The sequence below is a fragment of the Anolis sagrei genome, chromosome 4 (genome assembly GCF_037176765.1).
Source record: "Anolis sagrei isolate rAnoSag1 chromosome 4, rAnoSag1.mat, whole genome shotgun sequence".
NCBI classification, from domain to species: Eukaryota; Metazoa; Chordata; class Lepidosauria; order Squamata; family Dactyloidae; genus Anolis; species Anolis sagrei.
Genome location: NC_090024.1, coordinates 32,598,279 through 32,626,032, shown reverse-complemented (window position 1 = coordinate 32,626,032; position 27,754 = coordinate 32,598,279). Strand labels below are relative to the sequence as shown.

Below are 27,754 nucleotides of genomic sequence, written 5' to 3'. Positions count from 1 at the left end.
AGACAGGAATCCAGACCTTGGATGCAATCACAAGTATGATAAATCAATGGGATGTAACCATTTTAACACATGGGCTACAATCTCATAAAACTCAATGACACTAAAATCTACTCTACATTAGGCCCTCCATTTACATGGACATTAACAGAGAAATAAACTTACCAAATAGTTAAGAAATACCTACGTTAGTCTGTCATAATAAAAAGCTAGAAGGTTACAGCATACCTACCCAAGGAGGTAAAAAACAAATCAAGAAAGTAAAACTCAGGGCGCTTTCAGACTACACTTAAACTGGCTTCAGAGCAGGTTAAAGAATACCCGCTCTGAAGTGGGGTTAAGTCCCAACACCCTGGCAAAAAACAACAGGTTTTACATAAAAAGTAAAGGTAAGTCAAGTCGTGTCCGACTGTGGGGGCCAAAGAGCCGACGTTTCTGAGCCAAAGAGCCGACGTTGTTTGTAGACATCTTTAAGGTCATGTGGCCAGCAAGTTCATCTGCATACTCTTCTAGTAACTTTTGGGAGGGCATGGGGACACCGAAGAAGTCCCCCACAAGCTCTAAAAACAAGAGAAAACTTACCAGGCCACCATGATGGCTCTCTGCAGACCTCGTGGAATCTACCAATGCTGGCACCAGCAGACAGTGACAGGAGCAATCCCCCGCCTCCTGGCACATTATTGGTACATTACAAGAGAACTGCATTATGGTGGCCTGGTAAGTTTGCTGTTGTTTTTATGGCTTGGGGGCAGGATTTGGGAAGGGGTGACTGCCCTTTTCACTTCTTCAGGCTCTTTGAGCCTGAAGGAGCAAATTGGGCTGTAGGGACAGACCCCATTTCAGGAAGGCTTGGCTCTAATGGGATATCTAAATAATTTGGGAGAAAGCAGGGTTTACCTGCTTTGTCTTGAACTACTTTGCTTTTACCTGAGGTGTCGTTTGGACATCTCAGATAAAAATTCGTCAGGGCCCAGGATATGGTCCCTCAGACCCAGGAACAATCAGTTGCAGGGCAGACCAAAAATATAAAATGATAAAACAACATTAGTTATTGCCTCCATCTGAAAGGATGCAAAGACAATGGTTGGAGTGTTGAATTAGGAGTCTGGGAGAAGATTGTTCAAATCCAGTCTCAGGCATAGGAACCTACTGGGGATCTTGGGCATGTCACACACTCTCAGTTCCAGAGGATGGCAGTGGGAAACACCATCTGAATATATCTTGCAAAATAAATCCCATGATAGAATTTTATGGCCTTTGGGATATCATAGGTCTAAAAAACCCCTTGAGTTACCTTCAAGCTGAGAAAGGCGGTATATAAATATGTTAAATAAATAAATAAAACAAACGGAAGGCATATAACAACATCATCAACAACAAGAACAAGGACACGCAGCATATCAGTAGTGTATTCATTCACTAATCTTTCAATGCAGGCCCGTAGCCAGGATTTTGATTCGGGGGGAGGGGGGGTTGAGTTTGATTGGGGGGGGGGGCTGAGTCTGAGTGAAAGAGGGTCTACCCTAGCAAACCTTTTGTATCGTTACCCCAATACCCCCATGCGTTGGGATATATTGAGTATGGTGACCAGATTATGATATGAATAAATATAACAGTTTAAATAATGCACCAGTAAGGCCTTCTCGCGGATCACCATGAGAATTTCGGGGGGTGGGGGCGGGTGAAGCCCCTCAACACCCCCCCCCCCCCGGCTACATGCCTGTTCCAATGTAATATATGCTGTCCTATGTCAGCAATACCCTATACACTCTACGTTGGGTAAATAGGACAGCTGCAACACAAGAGGATGCAGATTACCCAGAAAGCAGTTGCAAATTATTTTAACCTTATTGGAGATACAATATGGGGCTTAGAAATTGTGGTTCTTGGGGGAGGGGGGACTTCCAAGATGATTCAGAAGAGAAACAGATGAACTGAAATATATTCATGATTTTCACTGTATTGTATTAGCAAAGGCATGAACAGAGTAATTGTTCCTTTGTATACTACATTTATTAATACATGAATCCTCACAACTGTACATATAGCAAAAGGAATCACCTCTGAGAAGATTTTAACCCCAAAGAAACTGACTTTGATAAGCAGATTTATTGCTTTCACACATCACTACTAACAGACTCCTTTAAAGCCTACTATCAGCCATTTGAAAGATCTGCATCATCTCACACAGGCTCTTTGAAGATTTATGGACAGAATCACAATTTGCAACTTTGTCTGCCTTGTTACTTTCGATGTCACTGTGTAACTATGCTGAAAACTCATGGCTTTAATATCAATGCATTTGAAGAATTGGAATGGTATCCATGAAAGCTCATGCTAGAAACAATCAGTTTCAAAAGGATACAGCCCCAACAGGGAGAAAGGTGGGATATAAATAAAGTTGATGATGGTGATCTCTCAAAACAAAGCAAAATTGCTTGGAGAACTCCCCTTGTGACAATTTCCTAGGCTTGTCAAATGTTTTGATATTTCTCAGATTTCACTGTTGACCCATTTCCCAGAGACAGAACTTTTAAAGTAGGTAAACATTTTGTGTTAGGTGAAATCCATGCACCTAGGAATATGCATATCACCATTTCCCAGATGAAATATGAATTTGGTCTTGTGTTTTGTTTCTTTGTATTAGGTATTAAATAGTCTACTCCTTTCAAGTCAGTTCAACTAAGTTTTTATATCACAAAATGTTATGACTGCCACCAATCTAGGAGTTTGGAAAGGGATTAGATAGAATGGGAGCGTCCGTGGGTATTAATCATCCCCACAGTTGTTGTTGTTGTTGTTGTTTTGTTGTTAAGTTTCAAGTTGTTTCTGACTTATTGGGTCTAATAGTGTGTGACTCTTTAAAGTCATGCAGTGAGTTTCCACGGCAGGACCTGGAATTGAATCCTAGGGTGCTTCCAGATGGCATTAAATCACAGGTTTAAACAGGGGCAAACATCCCAGAACTTCAGAAGAATGCATACAGACCTGTTGGTTCCAGGATTTTTGCCTCTGTTGTCCAGACTTGTTGCTTTGTTGTGAGATTTAGAGGCTCCCAAGATGGCCACCATGAGACTTCTGCTAGAAACTTTGGCAGTTTTTTTTATTTTAAAAAAAACCTTGATGTGATATTTGGATATGCATAGAATCACTGCAGCAAATCACTGCAAAAGTTCTGTTCATTGTCCTGGCCAGAGAACTGTGCCCTCCAGACATTTCATGAAGTATCTGCTACACAAACAGCGTTTATGGGATAGGACCACTTCGGTCCAAGTCAGCACTACACAATCAAACAGAAACACACACTTTCAAGCCAGAAACAGAACTTTGTCATTATCGATGCTTTTTAGAGTCTGACTGCCTGATCATCTGTCCAGACAGATTTGGTGTGTATTTGTAGCATCAAACAACAGGATGTTGTACCTGGGTTATATACTGCTGCTCCCGGATTGCTCTTCTTGTGAAAAGATGTACAACATTGACTAGAGGGCCACAACTTTGTCCTGACTAGAGAAAATGTTCCTGGCACACTTTCCCTGAAGTTTCTTGCACACAAACAAAGTTTTTGCCTTCAACTCAACCATCACCTTCTTTTTAGTAACCTACCAATCAGGAACAAACATCTAAAACCCAGGAACAAAGCCAAATAAAAAATTCAATGATTTCCCATTGCAGGGACATACAAACATGTGAAGATCTGCATGTTAAGCTCAAAGCCGTCATATTCCCACATCTGGAAATCTCACAATTTTTTGCCTTTTGTAGCTATTGCTTTTGCGTTTACAGGGAACAGTGTCTGGTCACCCTCCTGTTTGCCGCAGAAGCTCCTGGGATAAAGGTTCTGTCTGCACAGGCCCTTAGTTCCAGTGTCATAGTCCAATGACCAAACCACTACATTGTGCTGGCTCTCTTTGCCCAGAGTTTGAGAGCTCGAAATACAGTACAAGTCATTGGAAAACCCAAGTATGTAGATGATATTCCACTCATCCCCTCTTGTCACCATAAACATTTTGTTAGCTATTGTGGGGGGGGGGGGGGGGGAGTGCTGAACTAGAGAAACTCTTGTGAGTTTCCTCTTACCAGTATGTTCTTCTATCTTTTAGGTTTTTCTTCAAATTAGTTGAAAGATTTTCCTAAGGAGAACCTCCATTAATTTTCTTCTGATTTCACATCAGGAGAAATTTCAGTGGCAGTTCTCTGCATTGGGGTCAAACTGAGTGTCAGAGATTTCAGGATTTCCAGAATGAGTGATAGCTGAATATTAGAGCCCCGATGTCTCCCATGAAGAGTGTGAGCTGAATCAGTGATATGGGAACTCTGGAGTTCCTGCTGTTGGATTGTGGCAGTGTCAAAGATACGTGTCTCTGTAGCTTTTGTAGCACCGTTGTAGCAAATGTACTTTTGCAAGCACAGACCCTTTTTACACAGCAGTTGTGCTGACATGGCTTTCTAATGCTACTTTTTTTTTATCAGATGAAAGAAAAGAGGCCTCTTAATCAAGCTTTAGCTATTTGTGATATTCAGAGCAAGCAAACAAGGTTCATACAGTTTACTTCTGTGCTCAGCAGTTCCGGAACAGAAACCAAACAGCCATATCTGTTTAGACTGCACCCATTCTGCCTGTCCTTTGTAGAGATGCCAAAGCTCTCCACATCACTGACTTGAGGCTTGCTGTTAAAAACAGAGCTTGTTTCACTTTGTTCCTGTCCTGAAAGCTGTTTGCAACACGGGATTCCAACTCTGAAATTATTTAAAGGAGGAGGGGGGAAGGGAAATGCAGTCCCATCAGTGAAATCTGTCAGGGATATGAATGGAAAGAAAGTATTTGTTTTGATTTCTCTGTGATTTGTTTGTTTCAGCATTACGTTCTCTGTCAGTAAGCCTTTAAAAATAGGAAGAAGGAAAAGAGTGTAATGCAACTGCAATTTTGAAAGACTGGCTCACAACCAGATGCTTTGCGTCTTGAGTTGTGTGAGCTCCCTCTCCGATGGATAAAGATCTGTACTCTGTGGAAAACAAGGAAGACGCAGCCCTCCATCTGTTTTTGCTCTTAAGCTGGAACACTAAATAAATAAATAGATGCTGATCCGATAAGTCCAGTTTTAGGTGAGAAGGAGTTGAAATAAATAAAGACACTGTGGCCCAAGTCCAATAGCTAACCCCAAGTAGAGTAGACCCACTAATCAATGGGATTTATAGAAGTGCTAACTTACTATTCAACAGTTGATTCAGTGAATCTTCTGAAGCTTGGGCAGGCACTTGGATTTAGGCCACTGTCATTTAGGAAATCTGGCAATAAGTTTTGATCTGAGTGAGAGTTTACTTGGGCTTTATTGTTGGAGCTCCTTTCAGTAGAGGTAGGCTCAGTGCCACAAACCAACCAAGGCTTCTTTTCTTGATAGCTTCAGCCTGAGTAATTTGCTTACAGCCCTGCTTCTTGTGGGACAGGGAGCAAAGTAGATGTTAAGGGAAATGAATATTCCCAGCAATTGGCATGTTTTCCCTATAGAAGTGGGATTTCTCAAAGATCTGAGAAAGCATTGTTTCTAAATGTGTGCTAAGTGTCTTGTTTGACCCTGAGTCTAGAGCAGGGGTCCTCAAACTAAGGCCCGGGGGCCGGATACAGCCCTCCAAGGTAATTTACCCAGCCCTCACTCAGGGTCAACCTACATCTGAAATGACTTGAAAGCACACAACAACAACAACAACAATCCTATCTCATCAGCCAAAAGCAGGCCCACACTTCCCATTGAAATACTAATAAGTTTATATTTGTTAAAATTGTTTTTAATTTTAATTATTGTATTGTTTTAAGTGATTTTTGCACTACAAATAAAATATGTGCAGTGTGCATAGGAATTCATTTTTTCCCCCAAATTATAATCCAGCTCTCCAACAGTTTGAGGGACTGTGACTTGGCTCTCTGTTTTAAAAGTTTGAGGATCCCTGGTCTAGAGTATTGGGGAACGTACCCAGCAAAACTTGATTACTTGAGTCCTTCTAATAGTGAATTAACTGATATTTCCATGCTGGTTCCCAGTAATTAAGCTGTTTTCCCTATAGAAGTGGGACTTCTCAAAGAATTGAGGAAGCATTGTTTCTAAATGTGTGCTAAATGTCTAGTTTGACATGATTTTTTTCATGTCAGGAGCAAGTTGAGAAACTGCAAGTTACTTCTGGTGTGAGAGAATTGGCCGTCTGCAAGAACATTGCCCATGGGATGTCCGGATGTTTGATGTTTTGCCTTCTTTGTGGAAGGCTTCTTTCATGTCCCCGCATGGGGAGCTTGAAGTGACAGAAAGAGCTCAACACGGTCTCCCTGGATTCGAACCACTGACCTATTGGTCAGCAGTCCTGCCAGCACAAGGATTAAACTCATTGTGTCACTGGGGGCAATTTTTTGTGTGTCAGGAGCAACTTGAGAAACTGCAAGTCACTTCTGGTGTGAGAGAATTGGCCGTCTGCAAGGACATTGCCCAGGGGACGCCAGGATGTTTTGATGTTTTACCATCCTTGTGGGAGGCTTCTCTCATGTCCCACATGGGGAGCTGGAGCTGACAAAGGGAGCTCATCCGTGCTCTCCCCGCATTCAAACCTGCGACCTGTCGGTCTTCGGTCCTGCCAGCACAAGGGTTTAACCCACTGCACCACCAGGGGGCTCCACACTGGGGACAATGACAATGCAAAACAATGAAAGCCAAGATACTCCATTTAGTTCCAGTTACCCTTGGCTTTCAATTTCTCATTTCTAATAATGACTACTGAGAACATGTGGATGTACTCAGTCTACAAAACATTATCATTACCCAAAATGTTTTTTGTACTTCTGGAATTCCTAAACCTGCTGATAGCTCTATCTTATGTATGGATGGTGCCAATTTGGTTGCACAAAGATCTACATTTAAAGTTTGGTATTAGTATATATTTAGTATATAAAATGTCTAGCATATAGTGCATAGGATATTGTAAACATACAGCAGCTTCATCATGTGAATCATTTTGGCTATTCCCAGTGAGCGAAGGGCAATTGAATCAACAGTTGACTGATAGGTTAACATATAGTTTCAATTGACCTATTTTAGTTGGAGCCAGCAATATGTTCAAATGTTCTTTGACTACAAAAGCAGCAGAATAAATTATGAAAATTAACAGCATATATCAGTATGTGCAAAATAAATACTGGCAAGCATCCCACATATCTGATTTAATCATTAAGTCTTTTATACATTGCATTCAGGAAAATGGTTAGACATTTAGATTTCTTATTTAATTTTCTTCTTGCTTTTGTATACCTTTTTATACTATGGAACGCCCTTCCCATGGAGGTAAGATCAGCTCCCTCATTGATGGTATTCAGGAAAAGACTAAAAACGTGGATGTTCGAGCAGGCGTTCGGTTAACTCAGTGCAATAAGTGTAATGATTGAAGGACTGGCAATCTGGACGACAAAACTGGATCACGATTTTAGTCAAGAGATGAATTGGATTGTTTATTGATATATGTATTGTGGATTATGTTTTTATGCTTTTAAACTGTATACTGTTGTTTGTTATAAGTTGTTGTAAACCGCGTTGAGTCGCCGGCTAGGCTGAGAAACGGCGGTATACAAGTATAGCAAATAAATAAATAAATAAATTTTATCTTCCATGGTGAACTTACTTAATTATGACCCTCACCATATATGTACAGTGAGCCCTTAGTATCCTTTGAGGTTTGGTTCTAGGACCTCTGCGGATATGAAAATCCAGGGATGCTTAAGTCCTATCATGCAGTTTCTCAAGTTGCTCCTGACTTGAAAATAAAATAAAATAAAATGACATGGTATAATGGTGCCCATTTTAAATGGCAAAATGATATTAATTTTTTTGCTAATTTCAAGCTGTGGGTGGCTGAAGCCATGGGTGCAGATTCCATGGATACAGAAGGCTGATGGTCATCTCTGTGAATCCTCAAGATATTATTTGGTCTTCTAGTTCATTTCTTCTTGAATAATGATACTGATGAGACTCCCTCACCCATACGCTACTGCATGTGTTTTCCAAATGTGTTTGGTATCCAGTTTTGTATAACCATTCAAGCCTTTTCCGCTTCTCATTTAGTCTGTCAGCAGGGTGATTTTGTATTCAGTCTTTTGTGGGAGGTGGGGTCCTATTTGGGGTTTTTTTTTATGTCTTAGAAGTAAAGTGTCTGGTTTCCTTGTGACCTCTCAGCAGTTGAAAAGAAGAGCACTAATGGAATATAAAGGGACATCCTATTTGTCGTTACCAGCCACTAGTCAGAGAATACCCTCATGCCTGCTAATTGGCCACATGGAATGTAGATAATGAATGAGACCCAGGATAGCATAGATCTCTTAACTTCAGTATATAGTCAAAAATACAATGAAATCTGTTTCAACAAACCGCCTGAATTGGTTGACCCAGTCTGCACACTTACTCTGTTTTACCTCCCAGATGTCTCTCGTTTCTGAGAGCAGAATCTTTTAGTTAGCCTGTTTGCTGTTGGTCACGGAGTTCTTTAATCATTTGTTCCTTTGTGGTAGCAAAGCTAGACCAAATATAGCTTTTCCAGAAAATGCCCTCTTTCTTCTAAGAGATCTCGTAGTCTCTCCATACACATACGCCCTCCGTTTCTGAAATTTTAATTCTATTTTGAGAAGCATTTGGCCTTGTTGTGAGCTTACACAGAGCAGTCAATCATACATGCACAGCTGTCGTATTTTTATGGAATGTATTTTTGTACAATACAGAAAATCAGATTTCCATGTGATACAATTCTATGGGAATTAGTGTGGCAGGGGGGAGACCTAAAATAGAAAAAAACATACATTTTTAAAAGTGGAGGTTTTTCCCCCAAAAAGAACACCTCGCTAGCCATTTCTAGATCATCCAAAGTGACGGAAAATGATGCTGACCATAGAATCGCACTGGTTATAGAATTGACAGAAGTTGACCATAGAGTTATTACGCAAGACATAGAGCAGTGTGTTCTCAAATTGTGTTCCTCCAGGTGTTTTGGACTTCAACTTCCAGAAATCCAAATCAGCTTACAAACTGTTAGGAATTGTGGGAACTTGAAGTCCAAAATAACCGGAGGAGCAGAGTTTGAGAAACACTGGCCTAGAGATTCCCTCCAGATTCCAATATTGCAGCCACAAAACAATGGTTTGTAACAAGGATAATTCTTTAACTTTAGTGAAAGGTACATCTTTAATTTTGTTATTGAAACAGACATGATTTGTTTTTTCATGGCTAGGTTTTTAGAGGTAGAGTACTCAGAAACAATACTGGCCCTGGAGTGTGTTGAAAATGCCCATTTCTGGTATGGATCAGTCAATGTGGTCAGTGTTGAGCAGCTTGTGGACATTTTATACAGTCCTGTGCAAATATTCATGTGACTTCAAGAATTCTCTGCAAATATTCATGGAATTTCAAGAGTCCTCGGTAAATATTTAATTCACTGTCAAAGAGTGGCTTGCATCTCCCCTGATAGCTCACTAGGTGTGGAAAGAGGAGAGAAAAACAGAAGGAAGGAAGGAAGGAAGGAAGGAAGGAAGGAAGGAAGGAAGGAAGGAAGGAAGGAAGGAAGGAAGGGCTACACATGGCCATAACCCCATTGGTTAGTCTCACCTAGATTCGACCCATTTAATCAATTGTTGAATGATGTGTCAACACACATGTAAGGCCCACTCTAGTTGGGCTAAGAGTAGGATTCAAACTGACATCTCCTGAATCTCCTAAATCTCTCCATCCCACCACCGTAAGGAGATCTGGTGAGAACATGAGAGAGGGCCTTCTTGGAAGCTGTTTTCAGGTTCCAGAGCCTGTTTTCTAGACAGCCTAGACTTTCGTACTCCATGGTATCCTTCCAGAAGCAGTAAAGGACTTGTTTTCCTTTTACAGACCTTTGCTTATGAGGAAATAGCTTCTAACAATGTGCTACATGGTCTATATTGTTGTTTTTAATGGATATGTTTTAGTATTTGCTTTTAGTTCTGTTTACAATGTAATTCTATTTGATTTTTTAAAATATTTTAATGATATAGACTTTTATGTGTACCCATTTTAATTTATATGCCATGGTGAGTCTGAGAGATCAGAAAAAGGTAGAATATATATAATCATCATGGTGCTTTTAATAGGAAAAAGAAAGCTCCCCAACTCTCTTCTATGGATACCTGTCAGGTTTTAGAGAATACTTTTAAAGAATTCTCTCACCTGCAGTAAAATGCAGAATCTAATGTCCACAAATTACTTGGCATTACCCTTTTAAGCAATTTATTTCCTGTGAAGGTGGAAATCTTCCTTGAGTAATACTAATCACATCACTTACCGATCTGCTGGAAAGTGCATCACTAGCACACGGGACAGGAAGTAGGGATGAAAATGATAAGATATTGTATGCTTGGAGAGAAGATGTGATACCAGATTCATTGTGAAGCTGAATAAATTCTAAATGTTCTAAATGCCTTGAGCTCTATATGCCCTGAAGTGCACTTTCTCCCTTCATTCTCAATTTCTAAGCTACATTAATATGATGCAGTGAATGACTAACCTGCATTTGTCATCATGGTTAGAAAACAGAAGAGCTGGAATAAAGAATTGCTTTCTTCTCCATGTGGATTTCATACTCATTATGGAATCCACATGGAGAAGAAAGAAAGTCTTGAAGACTTACCTGGTTCTGTGCCAAGCTTCATTGTTCTCAGTCCACAGAAAGTGGGTCAGGGAAAATCTTTAATGAACGCCTCTTGTACTATTGAACACAACAGATATCTCCAAACTGAACTGGAGATTGTACAGTGCCACTTACTGCAAAAAAAACCCAGTCTTTTTCAAGAGGAAAATTACATAAGCAGGAATAGTGGGATTAGGTAGCAAGAGGCAGAGATATAGAATATATAATTGATATGTCACTTCTGGTAGAGTTAATAACCTATAGAATGACTCAGACAGCATCATCTTTTTCCTCCTCTTCTCACTAGGTAGTAACTACTATTGGGGGTGTGAAAGCAAATGATAGGAAAAAATAAGAGAAGGGTATGTAGGTCAGTCCTTCACAGGAGTTTTGAGACATGCAACCTCTAGGCTATACAGTAATGTTTATAATAAATAATCATGCTGAGCTTTTATACATGAAAAATGCAGTTCCCACAATATGGAAAAGTCCAGTGAACTGATGGATTTTTCATGTTCACACCTGCTGGATATTGGTCAGTACTGATGAGCCAATTTGGCATTAGTCACAGGAATTTGCATTTCCTTTCACCTTTCAGTATTGACTGTTAATAACAATGGGGAAAATGGACTGACAGTGCTGATTTTTTTTTTCTGAAACAAGGAGTGAGGCAGGGTCATGGTTGATACACTACCTCTAGTTGGTTATCCCAAAGGAACCACTTACTCCTCGAAAGATAAAAGTATTTACACACTCAGAAGTTTATCCTTGATTCCACCAGCTGGACCAAATTGAACATCCCCTTCCTCCCCATTGGTTCCCAACCTGTGGTCCGTGGACCACCAGGGGTCCGCAAGAATGAAAATATGGTATGCAGCCTCAGCATTATTACATTGTTGCCTTAAAACCACATGGCAACAAGAGTGACTGGTCTCGCAAATCTCTCTTATAGTGCCGAGGTGATGGAGATGTCAGGAGGGGAGAGGCTGACTACCCACATCAGCTCTAGGTTATTAAATATGGTTTACTCTGGGTGAGCAGATGGCAACTACTTGATGTCATATGTTCTGCATCCAAAACTGGAGCTGATGTGGTGTATCCAATGGAATTTTCTGAATCAGCACTCCAAATAACCAAACTGAATCTATAGTTGACTAAAAACTGATCCGCAATTCTTTTGGTACTAATGTTGGAAACTAGTCCCTGTTCAAGTGATCCCTGGACAAAAAAAGGTTGGGAACCACTGCTCCAGATAGACAAACCATCTATAATAATGTTACTTCTATTGTGGGGCATTCAGGCTCTGCAGCCTCCCTTGCAAAATGGTACAGTTTCTCAAGGAGTGCAATACAGCCTTTTCTGATGAAGGAATTACTGTGTTACTACTTCTCCTATTAACTCCTCATTTAACTTTCCCTTTTCTTACAAAAAGCCATTTGATGTTTGACTTTTACTCTATTTCGAAGTGGTTTGAGGTTGTGCTCAAAATAAATGGACTGGCTCCTCACCTTGCTGTTTTAGACTCATTTTCATCTTAGTCACACCTTTTCTTTTTGCTTGCCAGGACTGGTTGAGTTTTCCCCTGCTTTCTAATCTTGAAACTGTAGCTGAAAATTAAGTTATACTCTCCGTCCTTTAGATTTTCCCCTTGCTATCTGCAGTAGATGTATGGAATTCAGAGATTGTAAGGCTTAATAATATTTCTTAAATGATCCAGGATAACTGAAAACCTACCTTGATGTTGTACTGATTTGCTGTCATCATTTGCTATGGAAATGACATTGACTTATGGCAGCCTAATAAATGAGAGATCAGATCATCACCTGCACACATGCATGCTTCATACACACCAGCCGTCTTTCTCTTTTTGTTATATCTGCTGAAAAGCTATCTCCTCTTTTCCACAGAGCTATCTCCTCTTTTCCACAGAGCAATATTGCCTGATTGCTCAAAGTAAAAGGTGTGAGAAGCAGCGACTGACCACCTCCCAATCTCTTTCTCCCACATATATGCTCTCCTTATTTTGGAATCCCATCCAACTGATAGTAAATGCCAAAGCCTGCATTTAAGGCACAAAAAGAGGCAAGGGGAAGAGGCTTAGACAGCAGATCAACAAAAAGAGACAAGAAGCATCAGAAAGCAACACAAAAACAAGGCAATGCCAGTTAATTGTTAGCTTGGAAGAATCTAATACCTACTTTTATCTTTATTGTTCTCCAGCACCACCGTATTTGTCATTACAAACATTTATATAATCATTGTACTCAGCCAACATTGGGCAGTGGTTTGAGTATTGAACCAGGACTCTGGGAATTAAAGGTTTGAATTGCTGCTCAGCTATAGTGCTTGGCTTTGGACAACTCATAACTCTCAGCAAACCCTCTTTGAGCAAATCTAGCCAAGAAAATACCATCAAAGGATCACATTAAGGTTGTCATACATCAAGATTGTTTTGAAGGCACAGAACAACCAAATTCTAACAATTTCAAACTTTGCTGAAGGAAAGCATGGTATAAACATTATAGATATAAAATAAATAACAGTGGTGGTGCTTCAAAAACAAGCATTTCTGCATGGTATACATCAGTTTGAATGGCAAATTGTATTTTGGATTATGGGAAATGGAATTACAAACTGACATTTAGACTGTCTGTTTTGTTATACCAATCGATTTCATTCGTATATGTACTGAATGCTGTAAAGACCATTGGCATGGGAAGGGAAAGCTGCGACATTAAGGTGACTGTAAAGTATTATTTAGATAGGCCATTATTTGATAGAAAAAGAGATAGGAACATGGTGGGAAAAGGGTTAGTGGCAGTTCAGTGAAAAATAAATAGAGTAAGAAAAGATATTTATGGTAGGTAATGTGGTGGAAAGGTGCATGTAGGAGGAAAACATGAGCCAGAAAGAAATATTTCTTAAGTGCTTAAGACAGGGATCACCCATATCCCATGTATTCATTATTTTAAAATTGAGTCAAAATAAACAGCTATCTTTGTTTAGGTTGCAGCAAGGTTGTAGGGTGGATAATCACCCCATTTTAAAATTGACTTTCCTCTTTCAAGAATAGTATTTGAGACAGAATTTTCACTGAGCCAGGCAAATCATGATCAGACCCTAGAATAGGAAAGCATAGCTAAGAAAGTGACAAGGCTCTTAGAAGAACAACCTGAATCAACCTTAGAAGAAACGGTTCTACTTGTCTCTCAGGAGAAGCTTTCTGAGAGGCAAGGAAGGATACCTCAGGATTTGCATATAGACTAGACAAACCTCTGAGGCTGCAGAACTCCAAACCAGTAGCTTTTACAACACTTGCTTAATTGAAAGTAATGAAGTGTTCAGTCAAGTAAGAATGTTGGGTCAGATGATGGTTGTCTATCCGTGGGGTAGTAAATCCTCTGGATCTGGCATTGATAGGAGCTATTCAGAGTGATGAACCGTATTTCCAGGCATGGTTGGCTCCTTTAAAAATATGGCTGGAATAAAATAACAATCCCCCTGACATAGAAGCTACCAGCCATCACTAGAATGTGCCTGAATGCATCAGCAGCCCAGCTCAACTTTGAATAAACTTTGACTCAGCTCTGTCTCAATTCAGGACTTTCCTTGAACTGGGACTTACACACCACCTTTGCACTGTCTACTTTCCACCTTTTCCGAGTTTTCATTATCCCCACATAATCATGACCACCACACTATTGCCACAACTGTAACTGTCCTTACAAATCTTCTTCGCCACCAGTTTTCTCCTCACCAAGAAAATGAAGGGTCAGGCATGGGATTGTTACCAATGTAGATTGTGAGCCATTGCTTTTTGTTAGAAAATCCCAAAAGTTTTCAGTCGATGTAGGTTGGTAAGACTACTCAGAACCAAACTTCAGATATTTCTGAAAAAGGAACCTCTGAACTACTTACTGAACAAATGAAAACCTGGACACAAAGGAGGCCCTATGTTCCATCTCACCCATAGAGTACATTGACAGCTCTCTTTGCCTGGAGTTCAGGGAGCCAGTCCTTATCCATGTAGAAGGAGACCTCTGCCACTTTCTGCTCCTGTCCTTTTCATCCAAGGCTGTAGCTCTTTTTATTTGGGGAGCAGGGGAAAATAAACCAAAACTGGGATGTAAAGGTGCATATCAAGTGCTCTAACTTCTGTCTCAGGCTTTTTGAGTAATGTACAAGTAGTGTTGAAAATCCCAGTCTTTTTCACAGGATGATTGAATTCAAATAATATCCCTGTGTTCAATACAATCCAGCAGGACTTGCTTCTACACGTTTTTTTTATTGATTTCTCATTGAACTTCCATCAATGAGGCTAGATTCTAGCTACTATAATGTAACAATAAGGCAGTTTTAAAAGCCCCAACTTTTTCTTTAAAATAGATATGAGGTTAGGTTAGGTTCTTTGGCAAGCTATGAAGACTAATGACAAAGCAAAAGTGGTGGTTGAAAACGAATGTTGTTACCAAGCGACTGGCACAGAGGGAAGTTTATTCTGACCACTGTAGAAGAAGGATGTGACAAGACTGTTCAATGTACACATGAACATATTTTGCCAAGGAAACAAGGCAGACTTATAATAAGCATCTAACTAAGGTTTGGTACATTTCTGCTCATATGCAATGTTGCCATTTTACAGAAAAATCAGGAGATTGAAAGGATTACTTTGTTTGGATGCTGCAGACAAAGGATGCATGCACAGAAGCCAGGAAGGAGTTTCCATTGCCAGGAACTCTGAAGTCACTGAATTGCTGATCATTTTTTGTGTGTAGAATTGCAGCCTTAATAAACATAAGAGTAAAACAAAACCTGGCATAAATACTATGAAAAAATGTATAATAATTAAACATTCGGATTCCACCAATCACATGCATACAGTGAAAGCATCTACCCTTGCGCTTTGCTACTCTGCTACTGAGTATGCATGCCCAGTGTGGAACACATCTCACCATGCTAAAACAGTGGATGTGGCTCTTAATGAGACATGCTGCATTATCACAGGGTGTCTGCACCCTACACCACTGAAGAAATCACACTGTTTAGCAGGTGGTATTGCACCACCTTACATCCACTGGGGAGTAGCAACCAATAGTGAAAGGACCAAGGCAGTGACATCTCCAGCCCACCTCCTGTTTGAGTATCAGCCAGCATGCCAATGACTTAAATTAAGAAATAGTTTTCTAAGATCTACAGAGATAATCACAGGAACACCTCAGCAAGCAAGAGTCCAAAAGTAGTAGGCTAAAACCTAGAAATTAAATCCACGGCTGATACCAGATCAGAGACTCCCCCTGGGTGCATAGAAGACTGGGCAACTTGGAAGGCACTGAACTCTCTGGCACCACAAGGTGCAGGGCAATCTTCAGAAATGGGGCCACAAAGTGGGGTCCACGACATGCGAGTGCAGAGAAGAGCAATCTACAGACCACTTTCTAAATTGCAGCCTGAGCCCTTTCACATAGTTAACTTATGGCAGAGGAGAGAGTTCTTGGTTTGAGCTGTTGAGAAGTGGCAAGGTGCAGAGATTCCATTTCCTCCAAATCTATAAGTGCTGTTTGAGATGGACCAGGCTCTGCTTCTGCTGCAACAGGGTTCCTCCTTGTGACCCAACTCTCTTCCATCTTCATCCATAGAGATCTCTTCCAGGTAACTCACCCCCCCCCCCCCATTGTTAAGGAACATATCATTTTTTTACCCAACAACTTTGCAAAAAGAAAGCTATGATCAATTAATGTTAATTGCAACTAATTAGAAGCTGATAAGCTACTTACAATAATGATACATAAAATGAGGAAAGAAGATTAATTCAAGTGCAATCCAATGTTCTTTACAATCTGAACCCTTCTAGTCTTTTTTCTTGTGTATCAAGCTTTGACATAGCATCCTTCTCCAAAGTATATTGTTCATATTTTATAGATTTTTAAATTAGATGATGCCAAGTCCCAATCAAGCTACTTTTTAAAATTCCATAACTCATTAGGAAAAAGGAGAGACCTCTGCAATGTCTCAAATCTTACTTCAGGAAAAAAATGGGGAGCAAAAGAGCAGCTAGAACAGTGGTTCTCAACCTGTGGGTCCCAGATGTTTTGGCCGACAACTTCCAAAAATCCCAGTCGGTTAACCAGCCATTAGGATCTCTGGGAGTTGAAAACCAAAACACCTGAGGACCGACAGAGCTAGAACAAAACTTGGAATAGTTTCTTTTTGAGATGAAAGCTCCCAGAATACCACTGCTCAGTTGCTTTTTCTGCCAGTCAAGTTTCTCAGTATACTACACAGTAAAATACATGTTTAATCTTTAAAATATTTTTTTAAAATTAACATATGTTTTTAAAAACAACCTTAAAAACCAAAGATCCAGTGAAATAGTTCACTTTGGGCCACTCTTTGAAAACTCAGCTCTCTTTAGGAAGACATTCCAGTTGAATTCCTGCTCCAGAGAAAGTGGTTAGGCCTCCATTTTTTGTAGGTTTATCTTTTGCAAATTTTATTATTTGTTAATTTGTGTAATATTTTCTTGCTTGGAATCTCTAGTGTCACCAAAATTGGTCTATGGTCAGCATGATTCTGTGACAATGGTTTCCAATCTTTGGGTCTCTGGGTGTTTTGGACTTCAACTCCCAGAAATCCCAGTCAGCTTACCAGCTATTAGGAACTGTGGGAGCTGAAGTCCAAAACACTAGAGGCCCAAAGGCTGAAACCACTGTTCTGTGGTTGTTACAATTCAGCGATCAATGACTAGAAGACATAGAGGATCTAGAAATTACCAGAGAATTATTTTCTCAGGTTCATTTTTTTAATCCACAAGTTTTCTACTTTTGCAGATGATTCTGTGGCCCTAGTCCTCATGGAAGTGGAAGAGCTACTGTATTGACTAACACAGCCTCTTGGGTTGATGGAACATGCCACAGGCTCTTTGTTCAGACATCCTTTGACTGTTTGTAGAAAGCTGATTCTTAAATAAAAATTGAGTCCAAGTGATACTTTATTCAAATGGGAGTCATTTTGACAAAGACCAGAATTCAAGGACTGTTAAGAAACTTACTGTAGAACATTAAAACACAATTTAAAGAAAGCATATGGATTGTTATGCAAGCAAATTGTTCTGTGTTGAAACACTGTGATATCTTACACATATACATGCACACTCATTCCTAATAGTGGATATCAGAGTATAAAAGTGGGATCAGAAAATGCTTTGGAAACTGCTGGGGCATCCTGACTTTGATAAACGAAACAGACCCTAATGTGGCTGTACATATGTGAGTGGGAGGATGCAAGTTCCCGCTGCCTGTTTTTTTCCTTGTTGTTTTTTATATTAAATGCTGCTTGTCCTTGTGAGAATACAGCACATGACTGACAAGTGCTTGATATTCATCATAGTCTTGGCTTGCCAGGAAATTGAATTAGTCACTGAGCATTTGAAATGTACCCAGCATTTAATTTCTCTTCTGCTATTATCCTTGATAAGGATTCAGAGGCAGAAAGGCAATCATTAAACTGTGAAACTGTAGTAAACCTGAGACTCACATGGTTATGTTGCTTGGAAATAGCTCTAATCCCTAAATGCCCCTCAGTAACAGAGAAAACATGATCCTTACTGCACATGTTAGTGATTCCTTGGTATAGCAAATATAAATAAAATGCAAGCCGGAACTGGGTAAGTGCAGTTGTCATTTCAGAGCGTGCTCATCTCTATAGACTTGTTGTTGTTGGTATGCCTGTATGCCAACAAGTCAGCTTCAATTTACGGCAATCCTAGGAATGAAAGGCCTCCAGGAAATCTCAGTATTTACAGACCTGCTTACTTCTTGTGAATTAAAGGCTTCTGAGTCTGTCCATCTACAACATCATATTCTTCCTTTCCTCCTGTCTTTGATTCTACTTCATTATCATCTTTGCCACTGAATCATGTCATGCCATGATGTGCCCAAAGTATGATACCTTCAGTTTAGTCATTTTGGCTACTGGTGAAAGTTCAGACTTCATTTGTTCTTGAACCCATTTATTTATGTGGGGTTTCTTTTCTTTTTTTACAAACACGCTCCTCCATCATCACATTTCAAAGAAGTTGATCTTCCTCTCATCTTTCTCTACAATCCAGCGTTCACATCCATCCACAGAAATGGGATATAGTATGCCATAGATAATTCTGACTTTGGTATTCAACTATATATCTTTATAGTTGAAAGTTTATCTAGTTGCTTCATAATTGCTCTTCTAAATATTATAAATATGCCTATAGAATATGTATTGAATGTATAGTTTGCAGTGCACAGTATTCCCTGATTTGAGCGGTGTGAGTAGATTCCACAAAATAACCGTTTGCACTTTATCAAGGCCAACACAAGACAATTGTGCTGTCCGAGGAAAAGATTGGAACTGTTTCCCCATGGTAGAAAAACCAACAGCCTAGCTGGAGTATGTGGGAAACCTATTTCTTTGCTAGTGGGTTACTTCTTTTTTAGGTAGAACCTGATTGCTGGCCACCCTGGCACTGGGGGCACATCTAGACAGTCCCTTTATTGCAGGAGTTACCACAATAAAAAGGGGACTGTCCAGATGATGTCGTGGACAAACCCAAATTTATTCGTCACAAACCAGGAAAATCCTGGTTTGTGGCAAATTAATTTGATAGTGGGTGTATCCCAAGCCTTCTTGAAAGGTGTGGGATAAACTCACTGCTTCTGGTGTCTGGACTGCAGTCCAGACAGTATTCCCACAATTTTCTGGGCTAAATTAGACCCCCTCCCCAAAAGCCCCAAAAGCCATTAAAAAAAAAAGGATCACTCCTGCCTCTCCCCCACTTTCTCCTGGCACATCATTTCTACACACCAGGAGAACTCCAGCAGCCCTCTAAAAGAGGTCAGGTAAATACTTTTGTTTTTGAAAAGACTTTGTAGGGCTTTTGGGGAGGGGGTTAGGGTGTCCAGGTATTCTCCTGGGAAGTCCCAGAAGAACATCCTGACACTCACTCTAGAAAGCGTGCACTTTCTGGGGTGTGTTTAGATGGGCCCCCGGGAACATCCACTTTTTTAAACACAGATGCTCCTGGGATAACTCTCTGGAAGGGCCCTGGGATTCTAGGAACTGATATCCAAAGAATTTAACTCTTCAGAGTAAATCTTTTGTTCTGAAGAATTTTCTACCCTATTGCACAGCATAATGGCTGAGATAGGAGCAGGGCAGAGATAATATCTTTGGTTGAGCACATACTTTGCTTGCAACAAGTACGCTTCTTATTCTGTTAAAAGATTAGTCACTGGATTCATGGCTATAAATTCCCTCTTGATTTTTACAGCCATTTCAACCCAGCTGCACCAGGCTTCTCGGGAGTCATACAGGTGTTGGGCACTATTCCTGCCAGAACTCTGGCACCAGGAATGCTGCCATACAACTAGAGCAGCTGCAGAAAGAGAATCCATAAAATCAAATGTGAATTAGCCTCCCCTGTAGCAATAGATCCAACAGACATGGATGGAGCATCTACCATCCTTCAAGGCAGGGGTCAGGAACCTTCGGCTCTCCAGGTGTGGTGGACTTCAACTCCCACAATTCCTTGAGGCTCGGCATTTGCCCCAAAGGCGTACCTTGGCCCAACGAGGTTTGTTTGGCTCTACGTTACACTCGTCTCTCCCCCTTTGCTGCCCGTCCTCCATGAAAAAGAGCCAAACAAACCTCGTTGGGCCAAGGTAAGCCTTTGGGGCGAATGCCGAGCCTCAAGGAATTGTGGGAGTTGAAGTCCACCACAGCTGGAGAGCCGAAGGTTCCCCATGCCTGCTTCAAGGCAATCTATTTCACAGCTGAACAGCTCTTTCAGTAAAGGTAGTCTTCTCAATATTTAGGTAGAATCTGTTTTCTTGTATTTAATCCTCTGGTTTGTGTTCTAGTCTCTAAAGCAGCAGAAAACAAGCTTGCTTTATCTTGTACTAGGGCATGATTTCAGTTATTTAAACATGAAAATCATGTCACCTCTCAATCTTTATTCCTCCAAGTTAAACATACTCAGCTCCTTCATTTGTTCTCATAAGACTTGACATTTGGACCTTTTCAAGTTTTAGGTCACCCTCCTATGAGCATATTCTACCGTGTCAATATCCATCTTGAACTGTTGGTCCCGTAACTGGACACCATATATCTGGTGATATCTGACCAAAGCAAAAAAACACTAGTGTTATTAATTCCCTAAATCTGGGCATTACATCTTGTTTGATGTAGCCTAGAATTGCATTGATTTTAGGTACTGTACATATATATATATAAATTAACAATGTTAAAATTGCTCTTGAACATGATAAGAGTTATCACTTGATGTGATGGTGGACTTTTCTTTTTAAAAGTCTAAGGTTCTTTTCTGACATCCCCAGTTGTAAGAAAGATGTGAGATCTAGAATTGTGAATACTTATGAGGATCACAGTTGCCAGGAACCACCAACTGACATGACACCTGGTTCGTGAGTTCTAGGAGCTATAATCCCAAAAATAACTTTTCCAAGTTTTGCAGAAAAAATATTACTGAGCTGAATGGACAAAACTGTCAGATCAGGTAAAAGGCAGCTTCTCCTGTTTTCTGCCCTCTGCCACTTGAACCATAATGTCAATGTAACATCCTGCAATTTGTGCGTACACTTTTATGATAGCAATTTCTAATCCCATGACAAATTACTCCACTTTATGATTCAGGGTGGACTGCTGCTGAAATGTGACTCCTTTCACAGGAACAAAAAGTAATTCTCTATTAGACCTTCTCACATAGTTATGGTTGCCAGGGAACATCACACTGTATTAGCAAGGTAGTATTTCACTACTGCTGAAAAGCCATTGCTTCTGGTGTAACTTTGGTTTTCCAATTCATCTCTAAAGTAGTCCATAATTCATTTCCAGGCATACATACAGTTTCTAAGACCAGTGTTTGACGAAAATACCTCAACCAATTTACAATCATGCCAACAGAGATTATTTTGATTGTTAACATCTATCCCAATTCCCTTAACATCTACTTTAAAATGTGTAGAGATGGATCTGTAATATCCTATGGTGAGCAACATTCATTGCTATCTTGTTTCTTTTTGTGACCTTTTGCTGAATATGGCAGTTAGGTGAACAAAATATTTTTGGACTTCTTAAGGACTGGTGGGGAGTGGTATGTTCTCGAAGTTCTAGTCCAAAATCGTAACTTTTCAGAAATTGCCTCTGGTTTTCTGATGATGCTGGACAATAGTTTCCATCAAATAATGAGGAATGGTGAAATAATCATAATCATAATAATAATAATCTTTATTTATACCCCACCACCATCTCCCCGAAGGGACTTGGGACAGCCATGTACATGGTACATATGTTCACAGATGAACATATGTAGCCAAGCAACACCAGAACCCGTTCAAGATAATAGAAGGACATTCAGGCTAAGAGATAATGCAGTAGTTAGCTTTTGCCTGAACCTACTGGGAATTGCAACACTATATTTCTCTCCTCTCCTGTTGAACTGAGACCAGGCAGATCCAGATTCAAGTCCCTAGCAAGCCATGAGTCTCATTGGGTGACTTTCGGCTGAGGTGAAAAATGTGCAGACTCCCAGATGTTGGACTGCAACTCCTGGCAGCACTAGCCAGCACAGCCCATGATAAGAAATGATTGGAACTACAGCCCAATAACATCTGGTAAACAGCATGATCCTCACTCTTGCATTAGGCCCATCACTCTTAGCTTAATCGATCTCCCAGGGCTGTTGTGTATACTACCTTGAGCAAAACTGGAAGACAATTGGATGTGAATGAAACAAATGTCAAAAGGGGCTAAATAAAACTGAAGATGCCAACTCATATATCTGTTGCCCTGTGCAATCTCTTATATACTCAAACATTTACGTAGGCCTATATATTCTTACAGCCAATTCTGGAGGAACCTGTAAGGACCTAAATCATGCAATGTATGCAAATATCCCCATGCTCCACAAGATATTCCAAAGTCGAATTAATCATAGTTTGTTGCCACTAGTTTTGATGCTAGAACTGAACTCGAAGTAGTTATTAGAGGAGAACTAATAGGCATATACAATCCTACAATGTGTCACAGTAACTTGATCTATTTTAAAAGTCTAAACTTCAATTTAAAACTTGATTCTTTATATTTCTAACAGCAGTAAATGAACATAGTGCTAGCTAGCCAGTAAGCAGCTGGACTTCTGGGGAAGTCAAATATGTATACTATCTAAAGCAGCACTTCTCAACCTGTGGATCAGGACCCCTGGGGGGGGGGTCATGAGGGGGTTTCCAGAAAGGTTGTAAAGACCATCAGAAAACATATATTTCTGATGGTCTTAGGAAGCCCTTTGGCAGATAAGGCTGAAGATATTTCTGCATGTCCTTCTCTTCCTTTTTGAAAACCGGTAGCAAATTCTCCCAGTGAAAGCCCTCCTCCACTGTTATTGGCTGGCCTTTCAGCCAAGGGAAGAACAGGTGGGTTCAGCACAAGGCAGCGTGGTGCACATATTTGAGCAAGGGAGAGCGTGCAAGGCTGGAGGAAAGCTCACGCCAGTGAATTCCTTCAAGACATAGGGATTCTGTGTGGGAAGTTTTGTCCAATTCTATCATTGGTGGGGTTCAGAATGTTCTTTGATTGTAGATGAACTATAAATTTCAGCAACGACAACCCCCAAATGTCAAGGTCTATTTCCCCCAAACTCCACCAGTGTTCACATTTAGGCATATTGAGTATTCGTGCCAAGTTTGGTCCAGATCTATTATTGTTTGAGTCCACAGTGCTCTCTGGGTGTAGATGAACCACAGCTCCAAAACTCAAGGCCAATGCCCACCAAACCCTTCCAGCATTTTCTGTTGTTTGTGGGAGTTCTGTGTATCAAGTTTAGTTCAATTCCACTGTTAGTGGAGTTCAGAATGCTTTTGATTGTAGTCCCAGCAACTACAACTCCTAAATGACAAAATCAATACCCCCAACCCCACCAGTATTCAAGTTTGAGCGTATCAGGTATTTGTGCCAAATTTGGTGCAGTGAATGAAAATACATCCTGAACATCAGATATTTACATGATAGTTCATAACAATAGCAAAATTACAGTTATGAAGTAGCAACAAAAATAATTTTATGATTGGGGGTCACCACATGAGAAACTGTATTAAGGGGTCATGGCATTAGGAAGATTGAGAAACACTGATCTAGAGCTCTGCAAGAGGAAACATGAGGACTTTAAATGGCAAAAAGAGTCAATGGGAAAGGAAGCAAACACACTTTCTCTCGCATTGTTTCTCCATTCAGAATTACAGTTTTCCCAATACACTTAATGTTTTAAAAAACTGGACTCCGTTGCATACATTTGTGAGTAACAAGTGTATAATGCTGGCCTTCGGTCACCTTTCTTCACAGCAATATCATTATTTCTCATGACATCCAATTCGGAATCTACCAACAAAGTGACTGATACACTCCTGCAGTTGCACGGAATAAATCCAAGCCTTTGATAATTGAAACTTAAAATATTATGGCTGGAGTGCAGCATGTGACTTATTTTTATGGAAGTAGACTTAGGTCTGTGGGAAGTTGAATTGAGCAGTTTTGTAATGTAGGTATTCAGCAAGGAGGCTGCTGTGATGTTACTATATAGGGGAGCCAGTGAATGCCTGTTGTGCATTGGCCAGAACATCCAATGCACATCTGGACAACATTTAGAGCATGCCAATGTGAATTGCTACAGCCAGTTCAATTGGGACGAAAGCTACAGACTACTGATGCACATTGGCAGACCCTGATGCCCCCTGGGACACACTTTCTGGTTCTGTGATAAATGTCTTTTCAATTCACTAGGAGGCTTCCATAATGTCTCTGCTGCGTAACTAAATATGAGTAAAGTTGCACAATGTAGAGTGTGATATAGGAATGCAGCCTATATCATTACCTTTTGCTGGGGGAAAAACTAATTATTATACCATCCTTAACTACTAAAAAGGGTAATGTTTGGACTCCATGATTTGGACTTCAGAAATTAAATCTACTGAAGGACTTATTTATTTGTTTAGTTATCACATTTGTATACCACCTTTCTCAGCCCGGAGGCAATTCTGGTGGCTCACAGTTGGCAATAATTCGATGCCTCAACAATTATAAAATACAATTAAAACAATTATAAAATACAATTAAAACATTTGGCATATAATATAATATATTTAGCATATAATTTATTTATTTACAATATATATAACCTCATCTGCCTTTCTTTCCCCAAGAGGGACTCAGGGCAACTTACGGATAGGCAACAATTCAATGCCTTAGCAACAATGTACAGTTAAAACAAACATTTAAATTAAATTAAGATCAAAACTGAGTTACATTAAAACATTTTTAAAATGTAACAGTCACTATAAGGATTAAACAAATTGTTCAAGTTCAGCTTTTGTGTAACGGTATTTTCTTTATTATTATTTTTTAGGTTGTTCTGGTGAGTGGACATCTGGACAGCTGGGATGTGGGCCAAGGAGCCATGGATGATGGCGGTGGAGCATTTATATCCTGGGAAGCATTATCGCTCATTAAGGATCTGGGTAAATATTTATCTTCAAATGATATAACTAACAAGGAATGATACTGCTTCTTTTAAAATGGGTTTTGGAAAGTAATAAGTAGTATGATTACTTTGCCCAATCTCTGGCCAATTGCAAAGAAATTATTTCTCTGAATCTTCTTCTAATGTAGCTCTTTCTGTAGGAACATTGTAGTGCTGTTTGTACCACTCTCTTGGGGTGTCTAGCGCTACCTTTTAAAATGAATATTGCAAGTACAATTGCAAAATTTGTAAAGATTTGCATTTTTAAAAAAGATAACAAGAACAGGAACAATGACTAATTCTTAACAGTATATCATAAGCTATGCATGAAGTTTCTTGTTTGTTTTAGGAAACACAGCCACATGTTTCCTTCTTCGACCAAATAGAGATCATATCTGGGTTTTTTTTTTCCCACTGTCGCTTTCTATCAGTCAATTTCCCCCAATATAACACATCCCATAAGCTAAATGTGTATCATTGGGTGGGAATTTTGAAGCCCTCCAGTTCTTGTTGAAAGAAACTTCAAACTTTGCCAATCGTTGGCTCTTTTGGCTAGGCCTGCTGGTTGTTGCAATACAGGAACGTTGGGAAGGCTGCACAATTCCCACCCCTGCAAAGTTGAATAGTCAATCTATTGTCCCTTGGCCTTAAAATGAAATAGGTTGACTCACTGTTTTCCAGATAAGTCACAATTGTGTAGTTTGGCTGGGAGTGATTTACTGTAGTCTCACTTATTAGTGGGCAGTGGCTTCCATGTCAGCAAGACAGTGAATCTGTTGGAGTCCCCAGTGGCACAATAGGTTAAACCCTTCTGCCGGAAGAATTGCTGACCGATAGGTCAGTGGTCTGAATCTGGGAAGAGCAAGTTGAGCTCCCTTTATCAGCTCCAGCTCCCCATGTGAGGACACGAGAGAAGCCTTCCACAAGGATGGTAAAAAAAACACCAAACAAACAAATGTCCTCTGGGCAACATCTTTGCAGACGGCCAATTTTCTCACACCACAAGTGACTTGCAGTTTCTCAAGTCACTCCTGACATGAAAAAAAGTGAATCTACTCCATGTATTAGATCAGACTTTAAAAGAACAGTCCAAAATGACAAACTTATTTGGAGCATAGAATACAGCACCTTGGACAGTTCAGACTGAAATAGGGTAGATTGTAGAGCTGGGCGGTTTCGTTTTGTTAATTCGTAATTCGTTAATAATTCGTTAATTTTTTAATTACAAAACGATAACGAACCATTCTGGAGCAATTTTTAAAAAAAACGAATTTTTAAACATGTTTTGTAAATGCTTCGTATTTTGTTATTGTATTCGTTTCGTTATTGTTCTGAGATCGTTTCGTTATTTTTTCCGCATGTCTGGGGCAAGTTTTTTGTTTAATTAGTGAAAAAAAATTATAATATCACACCAACAGTCAACAACAGAGGGAGAGGGAAGCTTCAGAAGTTTTTGGAGGTTTTTTAGCGTATTTCACGGTCGCGTCCGTCATTAACGAATCGATTTGTTATTGTTTCGGAAATCGATTCGTTAATGTTTTGTAATTTTTTTCACATTTACGAAATTTCGTAAATATCGAACTTTTTAAAAGGAAAATTTTGTAATTATTTTAAATAACGAAACGCAAAAACCCCCAAAAAACAAATCGATTTTAGAAACAAATTTTTCCGTTGTTACCCAGGCCTAGTAGATTCATAACTCTGCGGAAATACAGGCAGCAGTCAGAACTGGTCACAGTTAAAGGTGGCAGGTTCTGGTTGTCAGAAGAGTAGCTGTGTGCTCCCCCTTCTCCAGCAAGATTCAAGGGACATTGAGTGAACAATTGAAATGTAGTGGTCTGAAAACAAAATCACTTGGGTCCAAACCCAGTTTCAGCTGCCTGGAGAGTGCTATTTCCTGTTATTAGCATGAGCCTATGGCAGACAGACTACTTTAGCAGATGCACAAAAGTGCTTTGAAAAGAAGATATCTGTATCTTCAGGCCAAGGTGCTTTGAGGTCTCTGCAGCGTAAATGACTCAATGTTAAGAATGAACATTAATAGGGATTCACAATTAATCCTGATTACTGGAGTCAGAATACAATGCCTAATCTGAATATGTGCTGGAGCATTAAATATGAAGACTAATCAATTGATGGAATGCCATATTTGAATTCAATGAACATTAAAGCAGGATATAATTTATTTTCATAACAAATGAAACATTCAAGAAATGCAGTCAAATTTGTCAACATTTCCAGGCTCAAATGATCTCCTACTATTCTTGTAGCTATTCAGTTGTGTTCAACCCTAGGGGGATAGATATGTTACTTTTTGTACTGCAGATTCCAGACTTTCTCAGTGCTGTCTTGAGAGCTCTGGAAACAGTCATCACCTGAAATAACTTTTCCAGGCTCGTGTCCAAGAAAATTGCACTGCTCCTACACTATTTTTTCACTAGTACTAGTACTGTACTAGAAATAATCTGCTAGAGCAGATGAAGTGTGGGTGTGTTTATTTTTTAAAGCATTCTGCTT

General features: G+C 39.9%; 1 protein-coding gene across 1 annotated transcript in view; it reads left to right on the top strand.

The window, feature by feature from the left end:
- Nucleotides 1–27,754, top strand: part of CPQ (carboxypeptidase Q) — a 215,098-nt gene that overhangs the window by 99,623 nt on the left and 87,721 nt on the right. The window contains exon 5 of the mRNA XM_060775640.2: nt 25,124–25,235. Coding sequence (XP_060631623.2) covers nt 25,124–25,235 — 112 coding nt within the window. The remainder of the gene's footprint in view (nt 1–25,123; nt 25,236–27,754) is intronic.